This window comes from Lepeophtheirus salmonis, chromosome 1 (assembly GCF_016086655.4).
Source record: "Lepeophtheirus salmonis chromosome 1, UVic_Lsal_1.4, whole genome shotgun sequence".
Classification (NCBI taxonomy): domain Eukaryota; kingdom Metazoa; phylum Arthropoda; class Copepoda; order Siphonostomatoida; family Caligidae; genus Lepeophtheirus; species Lepeophtheirus salmonis.
In genome coordinates, this window is record NC_052131.2 from 50,632,031 (window position 1) to 50,651,008 (window position 18,978).

An 18,978-nucleotide genomic window follows, 5' to 3' on the forward strand; every position below is an offset into this window, starting at 1 on the left:
ATAAATAAATAAAATTATTAAGTACTTCATAAAATAGTTCTGGTGTCATTATTAATAAGGGTTGCTTTTTTTTTTTTGGAACATGGGGTATATGTACTTTTTTTCTTTTTGTATATGACACGCAATGCTTGAGCCACACACTCGTTGCTAGATGGTTATTTCTTAGATCAAGTATTCACGCAGTAGATATTAAGGAGACACTCAAAAATGAATGTATGGCAAACATCCAAACAAACATTACTATATTAATATAGTATCTAAATACTATCACTATCATAAAACTGTCACCTAAAAATATAATGATTGGTGTGCATATATAAAATAAACTTGTGTAGAAATGAGACAGACGTGAGTCATTAATAATGACTTGCTAACGATAATTGAGTATTTACCCTGGATATTGCAAAATATACATTGTCGGATGAAATACATCAAGTACTACTTTTCACTCATTGCTAGAGATAGGATGGGCCTTGGACCCGGGTATTGTATTATCCGAAAAGATCTAAGACCGACACCAGCTTTGGTTGCTAGAAGTTTACGGATCTTAAAATATTTACAGTATTCCTCAATTCTTGTTATAAAAAAGTATGTTATATATCTCACGTAAGGTCGTAAGGTCTCTTGTTAGGCTGAGGAAAAAGTAATTCAATGCTTTTTAAAAATTGCCTTCGTTTTTTATGCCGCGAAATAAGAATGAGTTTTTGCGTCGGTTCGTCACAATGGATGAAACATGAACTCGCCACTTCACTCCAGAATCAAAACGGCAGTCTGTTGAGTGGTGTGCAGACGGAGAAAGCCGTCCAAAGACTCAAACATCCGCACCAGAAGGCTAACTACTAGAACCAAAGGTGAAAATCCATTGTTGAATGGGCATGTTAAAAAACAAAAAAGAAACCGAAAATCATCATGATAGTCCTAACAATTTGAAGAATGTTTTGGAGGAGAGAAAGAATAATGATCACGACGTTTCATTAATCAGCTACAATCGGCTCTGGCAATGTTGGAAGGAGAAAAGGAATTAAATAAAGACATTTGCTAGAATTACACAGATGTCTATCCCCTATTCTTCTCTGAGTCTAACAAGGACTTATTATTATATCACCGCAGCAAATCCACAGGGTTATGCTCCGTCTTTTTTTGAGCACACACGAACCTTCAAACAGGTCTGGAATACAATTCAATCTATTTAGGAAAGGATGTTAACTACTACGGAATTGAATAATAATTTCAACAGCTAAGAAAATGATAATTCCTTCTGTATATTACCAATTAAAAATTAATGGGTCAGCTAAAAAGCACACCGGATTTACATGTATGACTAAAAGAATACTTGGTTGGCCTTCTACCGCAAGGATGTCCTATCGTTAGGTAAACAAAGTTCCCAGCCCACGTCATGGTGTTTGGTGTGGTTAGCTCCAAATGCCACGTCATGCCCTCTCATGTGCCTCCAAGGCCTCAGGATCAACACAGATGCCTACTTCACCGTGCTAGAGACCAAAGTAAATCCCTAGATAGACATGCTTGCCAATGGGAGGCCTTACATATGGCAACAGAACTCGGTTCCTTGCCAAATCTCGAAAAAAAAGTATCAAATGGCTTCAAGTCAGTTTTGAAGAATTCATCTTGCCATACTTTTGCACTCCAAACGCGTCGGATTTGAATGGGATTTTTTTTTTGTGAAGTGTGATGGAACAACAAACCAATTACACCCCACACCAAAGACAAACTTATCAGTCGGATTACGAAGGAATTCTAGGATTTGCCAAGGGATCAAGTGTCAAAGCCTTGCTCGGGCTTTCGGCATCGTATAATAGATAGCTTGTGCCCCCGCCTATAACTAATTCAATTTCACTCAAATTGTTACTACTAGTATCCTTTTATGGTGGTAGGGCAGATATGGATCTAGACTTTTTACCGTTTTACTATTTCATCGGTCTCCCCCTATCTATGTACATAATTAATGTACTCACAAACTTTGATGAAAGGAACATAAATATCAAATGATTACGACACTTGTTTGATGTAATTATCATTAATATTAATATTTGGGGAGGGGGAGAAGGTATAATAAAAATATAGCTTTCTACCGACTACATACATGTAATTTGTTATTTGTGACTCTCATATTGTATTATTTCTTCATCATGTGATGATGCGATGTGCCTCTTATTGGTGAAGGGGGGAGGAATTCATTACTCAAAAAAAAAATAATTGCATAATAAGGATAATTATTGTTGTTCTTACTCATAATATTAATTAATTTAGGTATATTTGCTGAAGGTTTTCTCATTCAAGGAAAACATTTCCACCAAGGAACCTGTTTTATTTGGGGGTTAAACGTTCTACGCACTTATACTTAAAACTAACTTAAATGTTGTAATATTGCCCTAGGGACGGAATGCAATTGAGTTTTCATATTAATCTGGAGGGAAAAGGGTCCTCATCCAATACCGAGTGTTCCATGGAAATGAGTACACTTTTCAACTATGATTTGAACTAAAATGGACACTTGGACAGAGCCCAAATCTTTCGACTCGGTCTACTTTTCCTACATGAAATATCCTTTCCTCTCTTATTTGTAAGTCAAAAATGAGGGATGTTGAATTAAATTTAATCCCAGAAATTGTTACTTGACCAATTTGAAACTTATAAACAACATATACGGAAATGTCTTGGCAACCCTGGAATCTATCTTAATAAAAGGGTGCTCATCAGATTTAGCTGACAAAACTGAATATGATTGGAGAATAGTTATGTCTATTTAGCGCTCACGCATCAAAAGAAAGAAAATTCATTTAAACATATACTGGAAATGTGTATGAATTTTGATATACCTAAGCAGTGATGCATATTCGATGCGACATGTATGTACATGCCTGCAATATTTCATAAATACGACTAACTTATTTTTCTTAAATTAAAATATACTGATGGTATACATCATGGAGCACTGTGCCCGTACAAAATGGCGTATAGAATCAACGGAAATATAAAATAATGGCCTCCTTCTCATGGTGTTGCGATATATCCCATTCAGACATTTCCCGGCTGAGACATACCCCCACGACCACTGCTCCTATATAAATTACCAGTAAGGGCCCCTCCCGACCCCCCTATACAATTTTTATGTTAGGACTGTTTTCGGTTACGGTCTGGACCCAAAATGAGATGAAACCCACTGCCAATATTTAAGCAACCAGTAGGAAGCCCTACTCCCCAAATGTTGAGGCTGTATTGGGATGCCACCAAGGCCTAAAATGAGATGAAACTTACAGCCACTACTTTACATTACCCCCCCCCAATTGACACCCTGAAGGGGCCCCGAAATTTGAGGTTTCTAATTTAATCGCCATTGTGAACGGCAGGTACCCCAAAGCAGCCCCAAACTTCCTGTATATAAATTGAGGTGTCGGGATTGGCCTTTGAAGGTAACTTATCTAACGGTGGTGGATGTCATCCCTTTTTGGGACCCCGGCGATATCCTAACTCATCATCTTAACTTTTGGAGTATTCATTGGGGGGGGGGTGTTGAAGGCCCATTATTGTTGGAAATGTGGGGGGATGTTACTTATAATTTTACATTTCCTATTTTATATATAGAATAAATCAGAATATTTAATGCATATTAACGTTTTAAATATTAATTTTCGTGGAATAAATTGAGGTGTTGAGAGAGGGACCTTCTTTAAAAGTAATTTAATTAACAGCAGTGGGTTTCATCTTATTTTGGAGCCCTATGGTACCCGAAATAATCCTAAATTTTGAGGTATCAATTGGGATTTGTGAGAGTTCCTTATTGTATGTTTATGTAGGGGTAGCGGCGGGAAATGTCTGGAGTGAAATATCGTAGACTGTTTTTCATATTTTGAAATGTAATATACTTCGGTATACGTTTTGTCTGATCGACATTTTGTCGTTCGACGCTGTGTTTGTTGATGTTTTGATCTACTACCATGGAGCACTATTTACAATTAACCGTGTGACTCGTTTTCATATATACATAGAGAAAGATAGACAGGCTTGCTTTATTAATTTAGGTATGTCATCCTAGAAGTCTAATATTTTAATGTTAGTACTTAAGAAAAAAGAGAAATTCAAACTGTGTCAATGAATTTCTTCGATCCATTTTATTTTATCAACACCATTATTCATAATGAAAGAATGGATTTTCCAGGCTTCATTCCGTAAATTAAATATTCAAGGTAGAACAATTTCGTTCGTAGTCCACGAAGTGTAAGTCCTCGGATCTAAAATTGAGAATCAACAACAGAGTAATTCCTGCCTAAAACTTCATGACATCAATGTTGCTGCTCTTCTTTCAAACATTCTTTAAATTGTCGTTGCCATCTCACTTTTTGGTTACTTTTATTTTTACATACTGAACCGTCATATTTTATACAACTCTACGCATACCACGTTGTTATTGTACCACGCAACCTTCCCCGAAAAGACAATGAGAAAAGACCCAAAATCAATAGATAGTTTTGCAATTCTTCCAAATATGAAACTATTGTTTATTTAATTATTGGGAATTAATATTTTCAGCTTAGTAATAGCTAATTATAATTCAACCAATTAACGTCGAGTACATTGATTGGAAAAAAAGAAGCCGAAACATTCACCATTGACAACAAAATATGCTGTATATTTTTAGGTTAACGAAGTAACACCGTGATATACGTGGTTAAAATTGAAACGGGCCAATAGACATCTACTTCTAAGGATATCTCATTATAATATGTACACCTCAATAATTACCCCGTTCATAATAAATAGTTAAATGTGATATAAAATGTGCAATGTTTCTAGGAGTCAAATTGCATTATGTATAAAATTTGGAAGCACGGAGATAACTTGTGGCATTTTTTCTCCCCTATATAAGAGACATTACATTTCAAGTCACAGAACCTCTTCAATAGAATGTCATAAAAAGAGGGGTAACTTGAGAGACAACATATCTGTTGAAGGATATCACTATACAGTGTGGTTCAGATAAATTGGGAAAACGAACGAACTAGATGGTGATTGAAAAATTATTTTTCTATAATTTGAAGCAACATTTAGTGCCATTCAATTATTTATAATGATCTTTGGCAGGCCTGGGCAAACTCTTGCAGATACTGCTTTGTCATTGTACTTGGAATGCACTTTTTCAGGGCTTCCACAGACGAATTATACATGGGGCATACATCATGCTAGATCAGGGGTCGGCAACCTCTGGCACGCGCAAATTAGAACATATTCCCGGAGTTTGTGTGTATTTTTTACCATTACTGTTGATCGTGGTAAACTCATTGATTAGAAATATTGAAGTTGGCACTCCATGTCTTAAAAGTTGCCTTCTCCTGTCCTAGATCCTCTTCCAGGGATAGAAATTGCATGGGGTCAGGTATGGCTGTTTACAGACCAAAAATCCGGGTTCCAAAAGTGAGGACGCTTTTGGCCTTGTGATCCGGTGTACTGTATTATTGGAAGGTGTAATTTCTTCCCTGGGCTACTTTATTTATCCAGGGAATGCAAATTAATAGTGCAAAACCCGAACCAGTATGATGGCTAGGCTGGATCCCAAAGGTGAATAATTTAATGTCATTAAATGTAGCTTTCAAAAAAGAAAAGGGTTCTACACCCATCTAGTTCGTTCGTTATAAGCCTTTAAAGATTTTCCCAACTTATCATGGCCACAATTTAAACTTGAGTGCTAATTGGTTGCTGATATGTTGAAATATATAATCAATAAGAAACTTCATATTTTTCTCTTACCAACATATAGTTTTTTTAAATAAAATTTTCGCTCACCACAATTTAGGCAATATTCATATCCCTAACTATACTATTTAATGCACTCAACAATAAATTGTGTGTTCATCCATGATAGATGCGGTCACCTACCTTTACTACTTCATTATTTTTTGGTTGCTGCCCAGATTGTATTGTGTAATTAAAAAAAAAGAGGCACCAGAAAAAAAACGCTTACTATTCGAAATGATAATTTACATGCTTAAAATGTATTATTTCTTCATAATAAATAAAGATAAATACTTAAATATTTCCCCCCCCCTCAAAAAAAAAAAATCTGTTGCCAATTCTTTATTATTTTAAAAATAGTGGAAAAATTACATTATGCGATCAGGGGGGACCACAGGATAATATTTCAAGAAGGGATTAGGTTTTCGTAATTTTTTTTGAAAAAAAAAATGAAAATTGGAAAATTAAATTACAAATATACAATTTGATATTAAAAATTTTCAAAAACCCATAACTATTCTCAAAAAATTAATTTTTTTGGATGAAAATTTCAAAATCCAACAGCTGTTCACAAAAAAAATATTTTAAAAATTATCTGCCATTCACAAACAATTAAAATTTTACTCAAAAAAATTTCCTAAATCCATGTCTTCTCACAAAATATAAAAAAAATTACAAATATTAAATTGTTTGGAAAAATAGTTCACACCCCTGTTTTCCATAAAATTAATTTTTTCGGAAAAAAAAAAATTAAATTTTTATAATTAATATTTTTTGAATGCTTGGGAATTTTTGAAAGAGAAATTCGAATAAGTATAATTTTTGAACTTAGAATTTTATGAAAAAAAAATCAAATTTTATATTTGTTGGAGAAAAATTTCAAGAATAAGTAGGTTTTTTATAGAAAATTTAATTTTTTTAAGTTTATTTTTGAAAAATTCAATTAAATTTCAAATATTAAATTTTGTAGTAAAAAGCAGATATTCCTAAAAAAAATTTTTTGGGGGAGAGGGGGCGGGGTATTTTTCCCACAACTTGGAAAAGTCACAAATAATTAAATACTAGTAATAAATAAGAGCTGGAATCCCAAATAAAAAATTATTTTCCCAATATCGATCCCGTTCCTATTTCAGAAAAAAATATCCGTTTCGGATTAATCGTCCCATCCCTAATTTGTATCCCTGGATACCACTCTAAAGCAATTTCCCAAGTGGGTCAAAAAGTACCAAGTATATTATTCTTCTCTAATATTTGTGTCCGATAAAGGAATCCCCACTGACTAACTCACCAACCGTTATAAATACCATTGGCCGCGTCTTCTCCATCATTGGATCTACATATATCGGGTATCAATTTATTAAAAAAATCTTTCTACGGTTTTAATTATAATAAATTATGAGCGTTGTATACTCATATAAGTTTGTAAACAAAGCGACCTCTGTTTGTTGGCGCTGTCTTGCTGCAAAATGATACAACTCCATGGATGATAATATTATTTATTATTCTATATTAAAAAAAACAAAGTTTGTCTGCATTTATATTTTTATGTATACATATATATATGTATTTGAGTGTAGATACTTCTAAAAATAACAATACAATTAAGTATGTGCGTCATATTAAAAAAAGAAATGAAAAAAAAAAGCTGTATATATACAGCTTTTTTTCATTCTATATACATTGTATATAGACTTGTATAAAAACTGTATCTCAAAATGAATAAAATCTCCCAGGCATTATAGGTCAACTCTATACTATACACAAGGATGTCATTTGTGTTATAAAAAACTTAGTATAGCGTTTAGAAAAAGAAAAACGATTGATGCTTCTGCTCTCATCCCTCTGAAGCAAGAATTATCCACCATCTTTGGTGTAAATTGTTTTAAAAATGTATAATAAAATACAAATATATATGAATTGAATTATAATTAAATTATTTCCCCTGCACTAATGCTAATTTAAACGTTGAAGGTTCTCCTCAAATACCAGTCATTCAATTTCTACCTTTAAAATCATGTAACAGAGAGTTTTTACTAACAATGGTTTTAATTCAGTAGTACCATAAGACTCTTCTTTATCTTTTTTTTTTGTTGTTGTACAAAAATAAGGTCTTTAACCGTCAAATATGAGTTGAGGACTCATTTTGAGCAAAAAAAACAACAAAAACACATGTGTAGCTAAAGCGGAAAGTACTTTAGTCTCTAGGCTTAAGTATAAAAAAGTATTAAAGTAAAGTGTTCTACACGTAATATTTAATTTAAAAAAAAAATCTCAAGCTGCTATTATCTTTCTTTCATTAATACAAAACGGGATTCAACATTTGTGTGTGCACATAATAGAGGTGTAACTCAGAGGATTTGTTAATTAAAAACAAAAAAATAATTTAATTAGGAGGGGGGCTATAGTCCTTCCAGCCTACCACTTGTAAAATATTCTTTCAAAATCTAAGTATCCCCTGGAGTGGCTCCATGTACCCTTGGGGTACGCGCATCCCCATTTGAGAAGCACTGTGTATATATGATTAAACAAAGTTTGTCTGTTGGTTGACGCCTAATAACTCTCGACAATCCGAATTTACTACCGCTGGTATGAAATATAGGTGTATGTTACTTATATAGAAGGTGTATATTATAAAATTATTCTCAGCATGCGCCCTTGTTTTTATACAACAAGCTACTTGTTTGCTCATGTCCTAAATAGACAGTCCTATTGTTTGATTAATTACATTAAAAGTGAATAAAGGCTCAGTATGATGAGATCTGATGGATTGTTTGCTTAGGAGAAAATAATGCATGATAATTAATTTATTTGAAGTATTGAATATTTTTTTTCTCCCTACTTGAAGAAGTTGACGAAGGGGGAGGGGGGGGGGCAGAAAAAGTAGATCATTTCATTGCATGTACTACAACTCTCAATCTAAAAGATTGAGAGCACCAACGATTTAATTAATTATTTATTTATACAAATTGTTTGTTTAATTTGAAATTATGTCCTTGGTAGAGTCTCTTTTGCCATTCTAGTCGAAAGTACACATCATGTAATTATAGTTTTGAGTTGGGTTACAACTTTTGAGTTATGTGTGGAGCTGAGTTCGGGTTAGGAGAAAATGAGATCCCTTGCCGATGTTGGTAGTTTGTCCACTGACAATGAAAACAACAGTTTATAGTTTTAATATGAGGTTTATTTAAAGATTGAGATGCATTATTTGAACAACATGCAGATTAAATATTACTGCCATCACCTCACAAAGCATTTAAGCCCCTTCCGAAAGCTCCAAAATAAATCTTGTTCGTTAATTAAGAGTACGGCAAGGCCGCCAAGCAGGTTAAAAACCACCGCCCAACACTTCACAAATATTTTAAGCTCCCTCCAAATACGTCAAAATAAAGACCGGACCAATGGGTTGATTAAGAGTACAGTAGGCCACCAAGCAGGTGAAAAATCACTGCCAACACTTCAAAAATTAATTAGGCCCCTCTAAATACTTCAAAATAAACCACGGGCTCATAAAGGCTTCTTCAAAAACACAAGTTGAAAACAAGGGAAATTTTGAAGTACTTTAAATGCTCTATAAAGTCTTGGCAGTGGTATTTAACCTGCTTAGTGTCTTTGCCGGAGCCTTTATCAACCTTTTCCTGCCTTGAAACATATTTAGAGACAAGAATTATACAAATACATTTTTTAGAGAAGAATAGTTATGAAATGAAGGAAGGAATTGAAATAAAACAATCACACAATTAATATCCTTAGGAATTAAAAATACTTTCTTATCTATTAATATTCTGAGGACATAAAATAAGTAGATGAAACTAAAAAAAATATTTTTAATTCTTAATACATTTATAATATGATTGTTTTAATTCACTTCCCTCTTTTATTTAATAGGTAACTATACTACTTTAAAAAAATATTTCTTAGATGGTCCAAAAAAAACATAAAAAAACGCTAATGTTTCATAACTTTTCCCTTTTTAAAAAAAAAATATTTATGTGCAAGTTGGAACTTGTTCATGAGTAAATTGTACAAGTTCCAATTTCTTCGTCTACAGATGCATTATTTAATTGAAACATTGCTCATCTAACTACAGACTATTATTCATTGATAAAGTCATTTCATTTTGATCCATATTTATGAGTAGTCTAACTGTGAGCAGTTGAACTTTATAATGTGCCACAGAACTGTTATACCGAGTGGTCCATTAAAATCTAAACACTATGAATTTTAAACTTAAACAGGATATAATTTAACAATAGAATTTCAAAAAAAATTAATTCTCTAATTAATATTTGTCTGAGCTCTCTAAATTGTTTATGCAGCAGCCCTTCGCGGCAATGATGGCTTCCAGGCGGTGTTCGAAGACCTGGTACTCATTACGGATGTAGTCCTCTGTCATGGTGTCTCACTCTTGGCTGACAGTGGCTTTGAGGGCCTCGGTGTTTGAATGATGGGCACTGCAGGTCTTCCTCTCGACATGTTTCAAAGAGGTGTGGTCAAGGGGGTTGACATCTGGGCTGTAAAGGCCAAAATTGTCAAAAAGAGTTCAAAATAACTCAAATGACTCATCCAAAAGAGTCTTGCAACGGAGGAGATGGGTTTCTTTCATTGCTGCTGTCCAAAGTGTCTCCACCAACCTTTTTGGTAGATCTTTGGTGTGTCTGGTGTGAATGCCCGAGATATCTTGTAGGGGCGCTCATGTACTTGAGGCGATTGGCCTGACCTATTTTCTTAAACTTTTCTGGATACAGTTTGACCTTTTGGACAGAGCCCTTCTCCCTCTCCAACGTTTTGTACTTGCTGGCGGCGTAGACTGTGGTCCTGGTAACGCCCAACTGCTTGGAGTACCTGAATGAAAATTCGACGATCACGTTCAAGTGTCATTTTCTCTGCTTGTGCGTAAGATAGAGAGCTCAAATTCACTTTGTTTTGTAACTGATTGTGTATGCTTTAATATGAAATATGAATTAATTTCAATCACTCAACCTTCATTAATTATTAAATTAATAAGTGTTCAGATTTCAATGGATCCCACAGTACTTACGTAATTTCTTCCACCATCGACGTTGTTATGTTTTTGCCTCTGTTTGTTTGTATGTTGGTCACCAGGATTAATTTTGTGTTAATCCTTATTTAGTACGGAAGACTGCAGTCCAGTTCAGTCCTAAAACATATATAGTTCTGTCCTTGATGACCTCAATAATTTTTTAATCATTTCTAGTACTGACCGTCCAAAGGACAGACAGTCTTAAGGACCGGTCTTAAGAATGGAATGAGCTGGACTGGACTGAATAAATATGGACTCACGCAACACTAACCAGGACTACGGCAAAAGTTACAGATTGATTTTGATCCAACTTGGTAAGAAGATTAACTATGGTCACAGATAGAGGTCATTAAATTTGAGAAGTCAAAGTCAATGACCAAGCGAGCTCTAAACGTTACAAATACATAAACGACCATAACTTGTGAACATATTGAGGCACAGAGCTCAAATTGGTGTTTTTAAGTAGGTTTAATAAAGATTTAGGGTAAATGATCAAGGGTGGAGGTTTGTGCTCCACCGAGTGAGTACCCATTTTTGTAAGTATTAAAATAGCCAAAATTTACACAATTAATACAGGGATCATCCATGGAATATTCAGTTATTGCATTCTTCTCATACCGAGCAATGTAAATCCTTCATTTAAAATCAGTCTTCTTATGATTTGGTTGCAACTTTTACAGTTTACTTATACAAGTTGCAACTTGTACAAAATCACAACTTGTATACAACACATATATAAAAGAGAGTGAATTGTTGTGTACAACCTTTTTTAGTCACAGTTAATATTTAACTGATCTAATGAAACGTCATGACCAATAAGCTGTTTTCCTCCAAAAACACTCTTCAAATTGTAGGACTTACCACGTTGATTTTCGGTTTCTTTTTTTTTAACATGCCCTAAATACTTACTAGGTATTACTCCCTTACAAATCTTAGGTGTTTTTTCCATCTTTTATGAGCACACACACTAGTCTTCCCCTTTCAAGACCAAGAATGAGATAATATTGACAGCAGCTATGAAAATAAAAAACCAAATTCCGATTACAAACCAGAAAAAAAATTACCGTACTCCCTTTGGTCATATTTGATACAACAATAATTATAACCCCCAGTATATCCTGAGCGTAACTCTCCAGCATTCATCTTCACATGGACTTAATGCTTGGATGTTCTCTTCTCAAGAATGGAAAAATAAGGATAAGAGTAGGGATGTGTAATGAGCAAAGCTCGTTAATTGGTATCCGAGTTTTATGGAAAAAAAATAAAGCAAAAATTCGGCTCGTGTGTCTAAAATGCATGCATTTTTCTCGTAACTCGTCAGAAATTATGTTTCTCCCCAAGGTTAATAGAAATACAAGGTTTAGAACATCATGTAATTGGGATTACCCCTATTACTAGAATTTTCAATTTGATCTATCCTACCGACTGCTCGGCAAGGAAAACAGATTTTGACAAAACAAGCAATCACTCATTCACTATGACGTCAATAATAAAAAGCGTGCTGATGTCAAAATATCAGTCGTACACGGTTTATGGTATAACCTTGTATTTCTATTAACCTTAGGTTTCTCCCCTTTTTCTTTGTTCATAATATTAAAGCATGTAAATTTTCAAAACTAATGCTTTATATTCAGATTCGAAAAGTTTCGTGCCCACTAGGAGAATAAAGCTGTTTCATCCGAGCCGGTTAAGAATATGAATCTTATTATTACTAATTAGAGAAAGGAAAAATAATTTTCAATATTCCTTTATCAAATATAATTTTTTGACTGACGAATAGCTTAGCATGCAAAAAGTGTTAGGGGTGTCCACAGAGGGTGGGTTGGAGTGGCCTTAGTCCCGCTAAATCAAATAAGTTTTGTATTTATCACCCTTAAATTATATGTGTCAAGCAAAAATTGTCACTTTGAATAAAAACACTGTTTAGGTTGCCATCAACAGCATGAAAATACGATCCCTAAGGAATGTTTAGGATTTACGGACCTAATGATCTATATGGTAACTCACTTTCATAATAGAAACAGCAGGGTGTTGGAAATATTGTGAGTATGTGCTGGTGTGGAGAGGAGAAGGGGGGCTGCAGTTTATTTAATTGTCAATCAAAACAGTAGCTGGTGGTTTGTTGCATTAATAAACTAAAATAATATAAGAATATTCGTTATTATGTAACTATCAAATATTATTATTATATTTGTACATCATACGGGTGGGACGTACATTGAACAATGTACGTCATATAAACCTCCTAGGTAGGTACTTATATGATGAATGTTTTTTATTGAACTTTTCTAATATCCAATACTCTAATAATATATTCTGTATGGAAGAAAGAATTTCCTTTAAAAAGTCTTACATTACCGGGTGGTCCATTAAAGTCTGAACATTTTGAATTTTAAAACGCTCATAACTTTTTACTTCACCGTATATTTTATGTGTTTGTATGTGTGTCTGGGAATCAAAGATAGTTTTCAAGAATGTTGTTGAGGGTCAAAAGATAGTTTTGGTATTATTTAATTTGGCCTTCAAGGTTTTGCGCCCTTAAAATGACCTTTTTCTTTAAACGAACTTGTTGACTAACAATCGACTATTTGATATATAACAAAAAAGACCTTAAAATTTTAGCTCGGGAGTTATTCTCTTGAACTTGATGTGTGAACGTTCGCGCCTCCGTGATTCCTAGAGAAAGAAATATTCTTTATGAATATGAATTTCACCTAAAGATTCCTAGGTTAGATGGAGTAATTGTAATACTGTAATGTTTATTTATACATAATCAGTGCAACTCCATTTAACAAATTATAATAAGAATTATTCTGGCTGCATGTTGGTAAGTATCTTTCCATACTTAAAAAAAGGAGATTATCAGATTTAGAGAAGAAGAAAAGAGAGAGAATAAGACAAAGGATTGTTGACAATACTACAAAAGATGAGTGAACAACAGTTCGTTATTTTTTCTTCTCCAAACATTTATATAAAAAAAAGTGTGCAAACTGCAAAGATACAAACAATATCTCATAATTTTATGATCTTTATTTCTTGTTTAGATGTAGCAGAAGAGTTCAGAATTAATTTTAATTAATAAAAGTCCCGGGCAACGCTCGGAAAACTTATTCTCGTGAATACTTAATAACAAGTACAACCAAAAATTTAATTTGTAAATTCATGTTCCATAGAAAATTACCCATAATAATTATTTTCAATTTATATTTGACGTAGAAGTTAATACTTATGATTTGAAATCCTAAATTCCCTGTGTAAATGTAGTATTGAAAGTATGATTAAAGGTAGCCAAATAGGCTAGATAAATGGCATCCTGGCTGTTGAACCCTGTACAAAAGTTTGCTGTACAAGAAGTATATATTTATGGCGCTTTATGCGTCACGGAACTACTTATCAAGTATTGTTTGAGGAACTTAATACGCTGGGGAGAAAACAGATTAGAACAGACCATCTTTTACTATATACTTACTGAAACTTACATATATACATATTGAGGAAATCAATACGGATATTATTAAAATCAAACGTTAAAAAAAACATCTTTGAAACAACCTCTGTTTTTAAAATATATAATTATTCAATTCGAATGTTTTGGTCAACCATTTTTTTCTCTCTATGTATTTTATCTGTATAAGTAGTATACGTTCTTGCGATCATTTATTATTTTCTTGTGTTTTTTTTTATAATATTCTTTAATCCTAGCTAGGAGTGAAGAAAATAAAAGATATGCTGGAAGGATAATAAACGTTTAAGTTAGCTTTTTGTTGATTCGGATGATGTATCTTATACATTAAAAATATTATAGTACTTAATCTGTCCTATTTTTTATTTTTCAGGTATTAAATTAACAGATGCGGATCAAGAGCTTTATAAAAATTTCCCTCTAGTCATATCTGAGCGTTGGCAAAGTGAAGTTGCAGACACCGTATTTGATACCATCAATCACGATTGCGACAAGACGGAGTCCAAAAAGAAATCCAAACAGAAAAAGTTTGGATTGGATGAAAAGGATTCAGACTGCATTTTGCACGGATACGTCAAGAAACAGGGTGGTCCCTTTGGAACTGCTTGGCAAACTCGCTATGCTAAACTATATCCAAATCGAATTGAGCTTTATTCAGAGAATAACAAGCCGGAATTGATTTTCATGGACCAGATTGAGGAAATCAATACGGATTTAATTCAAGTCAAAAATGAACAATGTATAGTGCTCCGCACACGTGACGGAAAAGTCGTTCTTACTAATCCTGACGAAATCGGACTCAAGGAATGGTCAGCATCCCTACGGTCAACTCTTAAATGCTCACATGAACTCCTTTCTAGTCTAGCTAAAAAAGCTGGGAAGATATATGGTACTTCTGCGGATAACAACTCCAATAGTAATACATAGTGGTGCCAATTGATTGTTTCATAATTATTATTATTTAATGTCCTATAATTAATTAATGGCGGATAATAACACTATTATTATTATTGATATGTAATTTCAAACATGTTGTTCGTATATATATATACTGAGGGTGTGAATCTCTCTCTCTCTCTCTTTCTTGTAACAATCATTATTCTGGTTTCTATGACACTTTGTACCAGAAAACCTTTTTCCCCAACGGGCACTTTGCCGAACAAAAATAATTATATTTGATATTAATTGTTGTCTGAGACGACTTCAGGAAAGAAGAATGTACATCAGGAATTCCCCCAAGACATAAGAGCTCCAATTGATTCATTCGATTTGTCCATTGAATATCAATCATTCATCAATTGACATTTTCCCTTCTTTCAACTTTTTTTTTTTTTTGCCTTTCTAATTTATTTATTATATAGGACAATAGCAAATTAATTAATTTATATAATCCGCAAGGTGGCCTGGCCTTGTTTTAAATAAATGTCACTTGCTGAGAATGATTTTCACAGCGCTCTTATATTCAGTAACATACATCTATATTTTATATTTAAAAAAAAACATTTCAATTCATGGAGTTATTGTATTTTGTCGCAAGACGGCGCCACTCTCTGTCGCTTTGTTTAGAAATACATACGTAAACAACGCTCATGCCCCATTAACGGACGGTTGTCAACAACTTTTTTTTACCTAACTGCTGCAGTTACCTCATCGCGAAATGAATCAATTAGTAATTCATCAACCATTGCAAAAAGATGCAAATAATAGAATATTTGCCTCTCTTTAACATGAATTGGAATTGCAGTGTGGCTCATCATCAAATATATTTATTATTTTTTCGGCAAAATGACATTCGGGAATCAATTTTTCGACAAAGTGTTTGTGAACGAGTATTCTGATATCTACATACATGTGACGACATGTCAATATAAAAGCAGGCTGGCATATTATTTGTGACAATAAATCAGTAAGCAAAAATAATATATTAAGCTCTGTTTCTTTTTTGATTTGTTGGACGGAGGCCGGGATTTTTATCTGCTTATTTTACGTGTGACCAAAATGCAATATACAATGTTAAACATAGAAATAGATTTGGTTTGATTGTAAAAACCGCAACTTTAATTTTAAATTACCTATTTTAGTTAATATATCCCCATACTGGCAAATCATATTTTGAAGGGTGTACAATATCATAAGAAATGATCATATGATCCCAACCTGCTTTTATATTGATAGGCCATGTAGGGTTCTTATTACTGCAGAAAATGTATGTACTATATTAGATTGGTTCTGTAATAATTATTTTTTCCTTGAAATGTTAAAGGGAACATGGGCCAATCATGTTATACTTGGTGAATACAATTATAACGTAGAAATATAAATCAATATTGATCAATGTTGAGAGATTGCACATTACCCATTTGAAATTTCTAACCTTCATAATAGTGCGTGCTATACCCGGTACAACAATACTTTTTTATCATTTCCTATAAGAAATTATTGTATACAATATTAGACAAAAAATCGTTCTTTTGACAAAAATACAAGGTCGTTCTCAGGAGGGATTGTAGCCCCTCCCCCCAAATGAAGGAAATTTTGCTTTGTACTAGAAAATTTTATATATATATATTTTTTTTTCAAAAGTGTAATAATTGTTGAATTTTTTAATTATTTTTTGTAAAAAGCTGTGGATTTGAAATTTTTTTTTTCAAAAGATTTCATATCTAAAATTTTTTTCTAATATAGTTTTTTTTCGTTAACAGCAATGGATTTTGGAAATTTCTCATTTGAAAAAATTTAACTTTTTGAGAATAGTTTTGAAATTTTTTCCAAAAAATTTAATATTTGAAATATAATTTTTAAATAATAGCACTGGATGTTTAAAAATTATTTTTCATTTTTTTCCTCAACATTAAATTTTAAAAACTGTGGATTTTCGAATTTTTCCCCCCAAAAAATCTATAATTTGAAATATAAATTTTGAATTTTATTTTCAAAAAATTTAATTTTCTAACATTTTGTATTTTTTTTTCAAAAAATTTAATTTTCTAATATTTTGTATTTTTTTTTTTAATATTAAAACCAAGCCCACCCCCAAAATATAATCCTACGATATATGTCAAAAGAAAGTATTTATCAACTAAAGCTATTTTAAATTAACAAAGTTTGACGACAGTTTTCCCCTTGTAAAGGATTTTTCCCTTATGAGCACATCATAAAAATAAAGTATTCTTGTACCGTATATAGCGCGCACTTTCATGAAACATTTCATGTATCATTTTTTTTAATATAAAAAATTGTTAATTCATCATCTAAAATAGTTACTAATCAATAATAAATTCCGCATTTTTGACTTATATAAACTATTTTCAGGTAAGAATGCTATTTTTTTTCAAAAAAAATGGTGAAATTTAGAATCTTAAAAGGCGAAGCGCAACCTCTCTGAACTTGGCTCAAACTTATTATATTTCTTCATTACTATTTTTTTGTTTACCAAAAGAAACCTTTTTTTTTTAAAGATTTAGATATCTCCTCCTTTTCAAAAAGTAAATATAGGTATATATTCAGTCTAATGTATGTATGTATATACTGAAAAACAAACGTCAGGAAATTCAACAAGAACAAGAAAGTACAAGAATATAGATCTTAAATCGTTGGTTTTATTATTCATATTATAATTATTATTTTATTTTGTCTTCTTATAAATATTTTATATTGTTTTATTTCTTGTTTTGTTTTGTTTTATCTTGAATCACCTCTATAGCATAATATATTATATACAATTTGAATATTGGGAAAACAGAGTACGTGTACAATTATATTATAACAATTTGGAGATGGGCATTAATGAAAGAAAGCCAGAAGATAAGGCGAAAGTGATACATATTGTATTACTGAATAAAGAGGAAAACCTTCTACATATAAAATATCATAAGTGCAGGATTAAAGGTTAATAGAAATGAAAGGTTTAGACCATCATCTAACATGCTAGAATTTTCAATCTGATGTACTGACCCGACTGCTGGGCAAGATGGGCAGATTTTGAGAAAATACGCAACCACTCATAGTCTATAATGTCACTATTCCTAGAATTTTCAATTGGATCTATCCTACCGACTGCTCGGCAAGAAAAACAGATTTTGACAAAACACCCAATCACTCATTCACTATGACGTCAATATTAAAAGTGTGGTGGAAGTCAAACATGAGTCGTACACACGTTATGGCATAACCTTGTGCAGAATGTATATTTGATTTATTGTGTGTTTTACAAATCAATTTAGACCAAAGATCTTTTAGAGGCATATATTAGCACACCCATGACTTATTAAATAACCAATAAAAAAGAAGATACATCAACTGTTTTTCTTTTTTTTTGATCGCTATACTTTGTTTTTTTTTCTTTACACACATCCCCTCTTTAGTTATAATTAGAGATGGGATTTGTTTAAGAGCGCGAGGAAAAGGCGGGAGCGGGACAATAGTCCACCTGAATTAAGAACCTTGTTAATATGATCTGCCTGTTTTATGATTGTGGAGGGAGAAAATGAATTACTGCCATAAAAAGATAGCTTTCTACATTTAAAATAGTATTAGTGTAGGATACATATCGTAATTATTTTTAAATAAATATGTATATTTATTTCACTTAGCATTTTTAAATCAATTAGATGTCATGACGTTTCATTTGATCAGCTATGAGAAGAAGAAAATACACAATATCTAAATACCACTCCACATCAAGAAGCAAGGACATAGGTAAGTATTACTCTCATGTGAATCCTCC

The 18,978-nt window shown here is 32.7% G+C and overlaps 1 protein-coding gene across 4 annotated transcripts in view; it reads left to right on the forward strand.

Moving 5' to 3' along the window:
- The window catches only part of Gprk1 (G protein-coupled receptor kinase 1), a 40,469-nt gene extending 22,478 nt beyond the window's left edge, over window positions 1-17,991 (forward strand). The window contains exons 3-4 of one of the 4 annotated variants that reach the window (XM_040727390.2): window positions 14,626-15,181; window positions 17,565-17,991. In XM_040727390.2, coding sequence (XP_040583324.1) covers window positions 14,626-15,179 — 554 coding nt within the window. In that variant the 3' untranslated portion in view covers window positions 15,180-15,181; window positions 17,565-17,991. Of the gene's footprint in view, window positions 1-14,625; window positions 15,182-16,427; window positions 16,621-17,564 lie in introns of those variants that run through there. The other 3 variants (XM_040727389.2, XM_071894091.1, XM_040727391.2) reach the window with 3 other exon arrangements.
- Window positions 17,992-18,978: the final 987 nt, after the last annotated feature.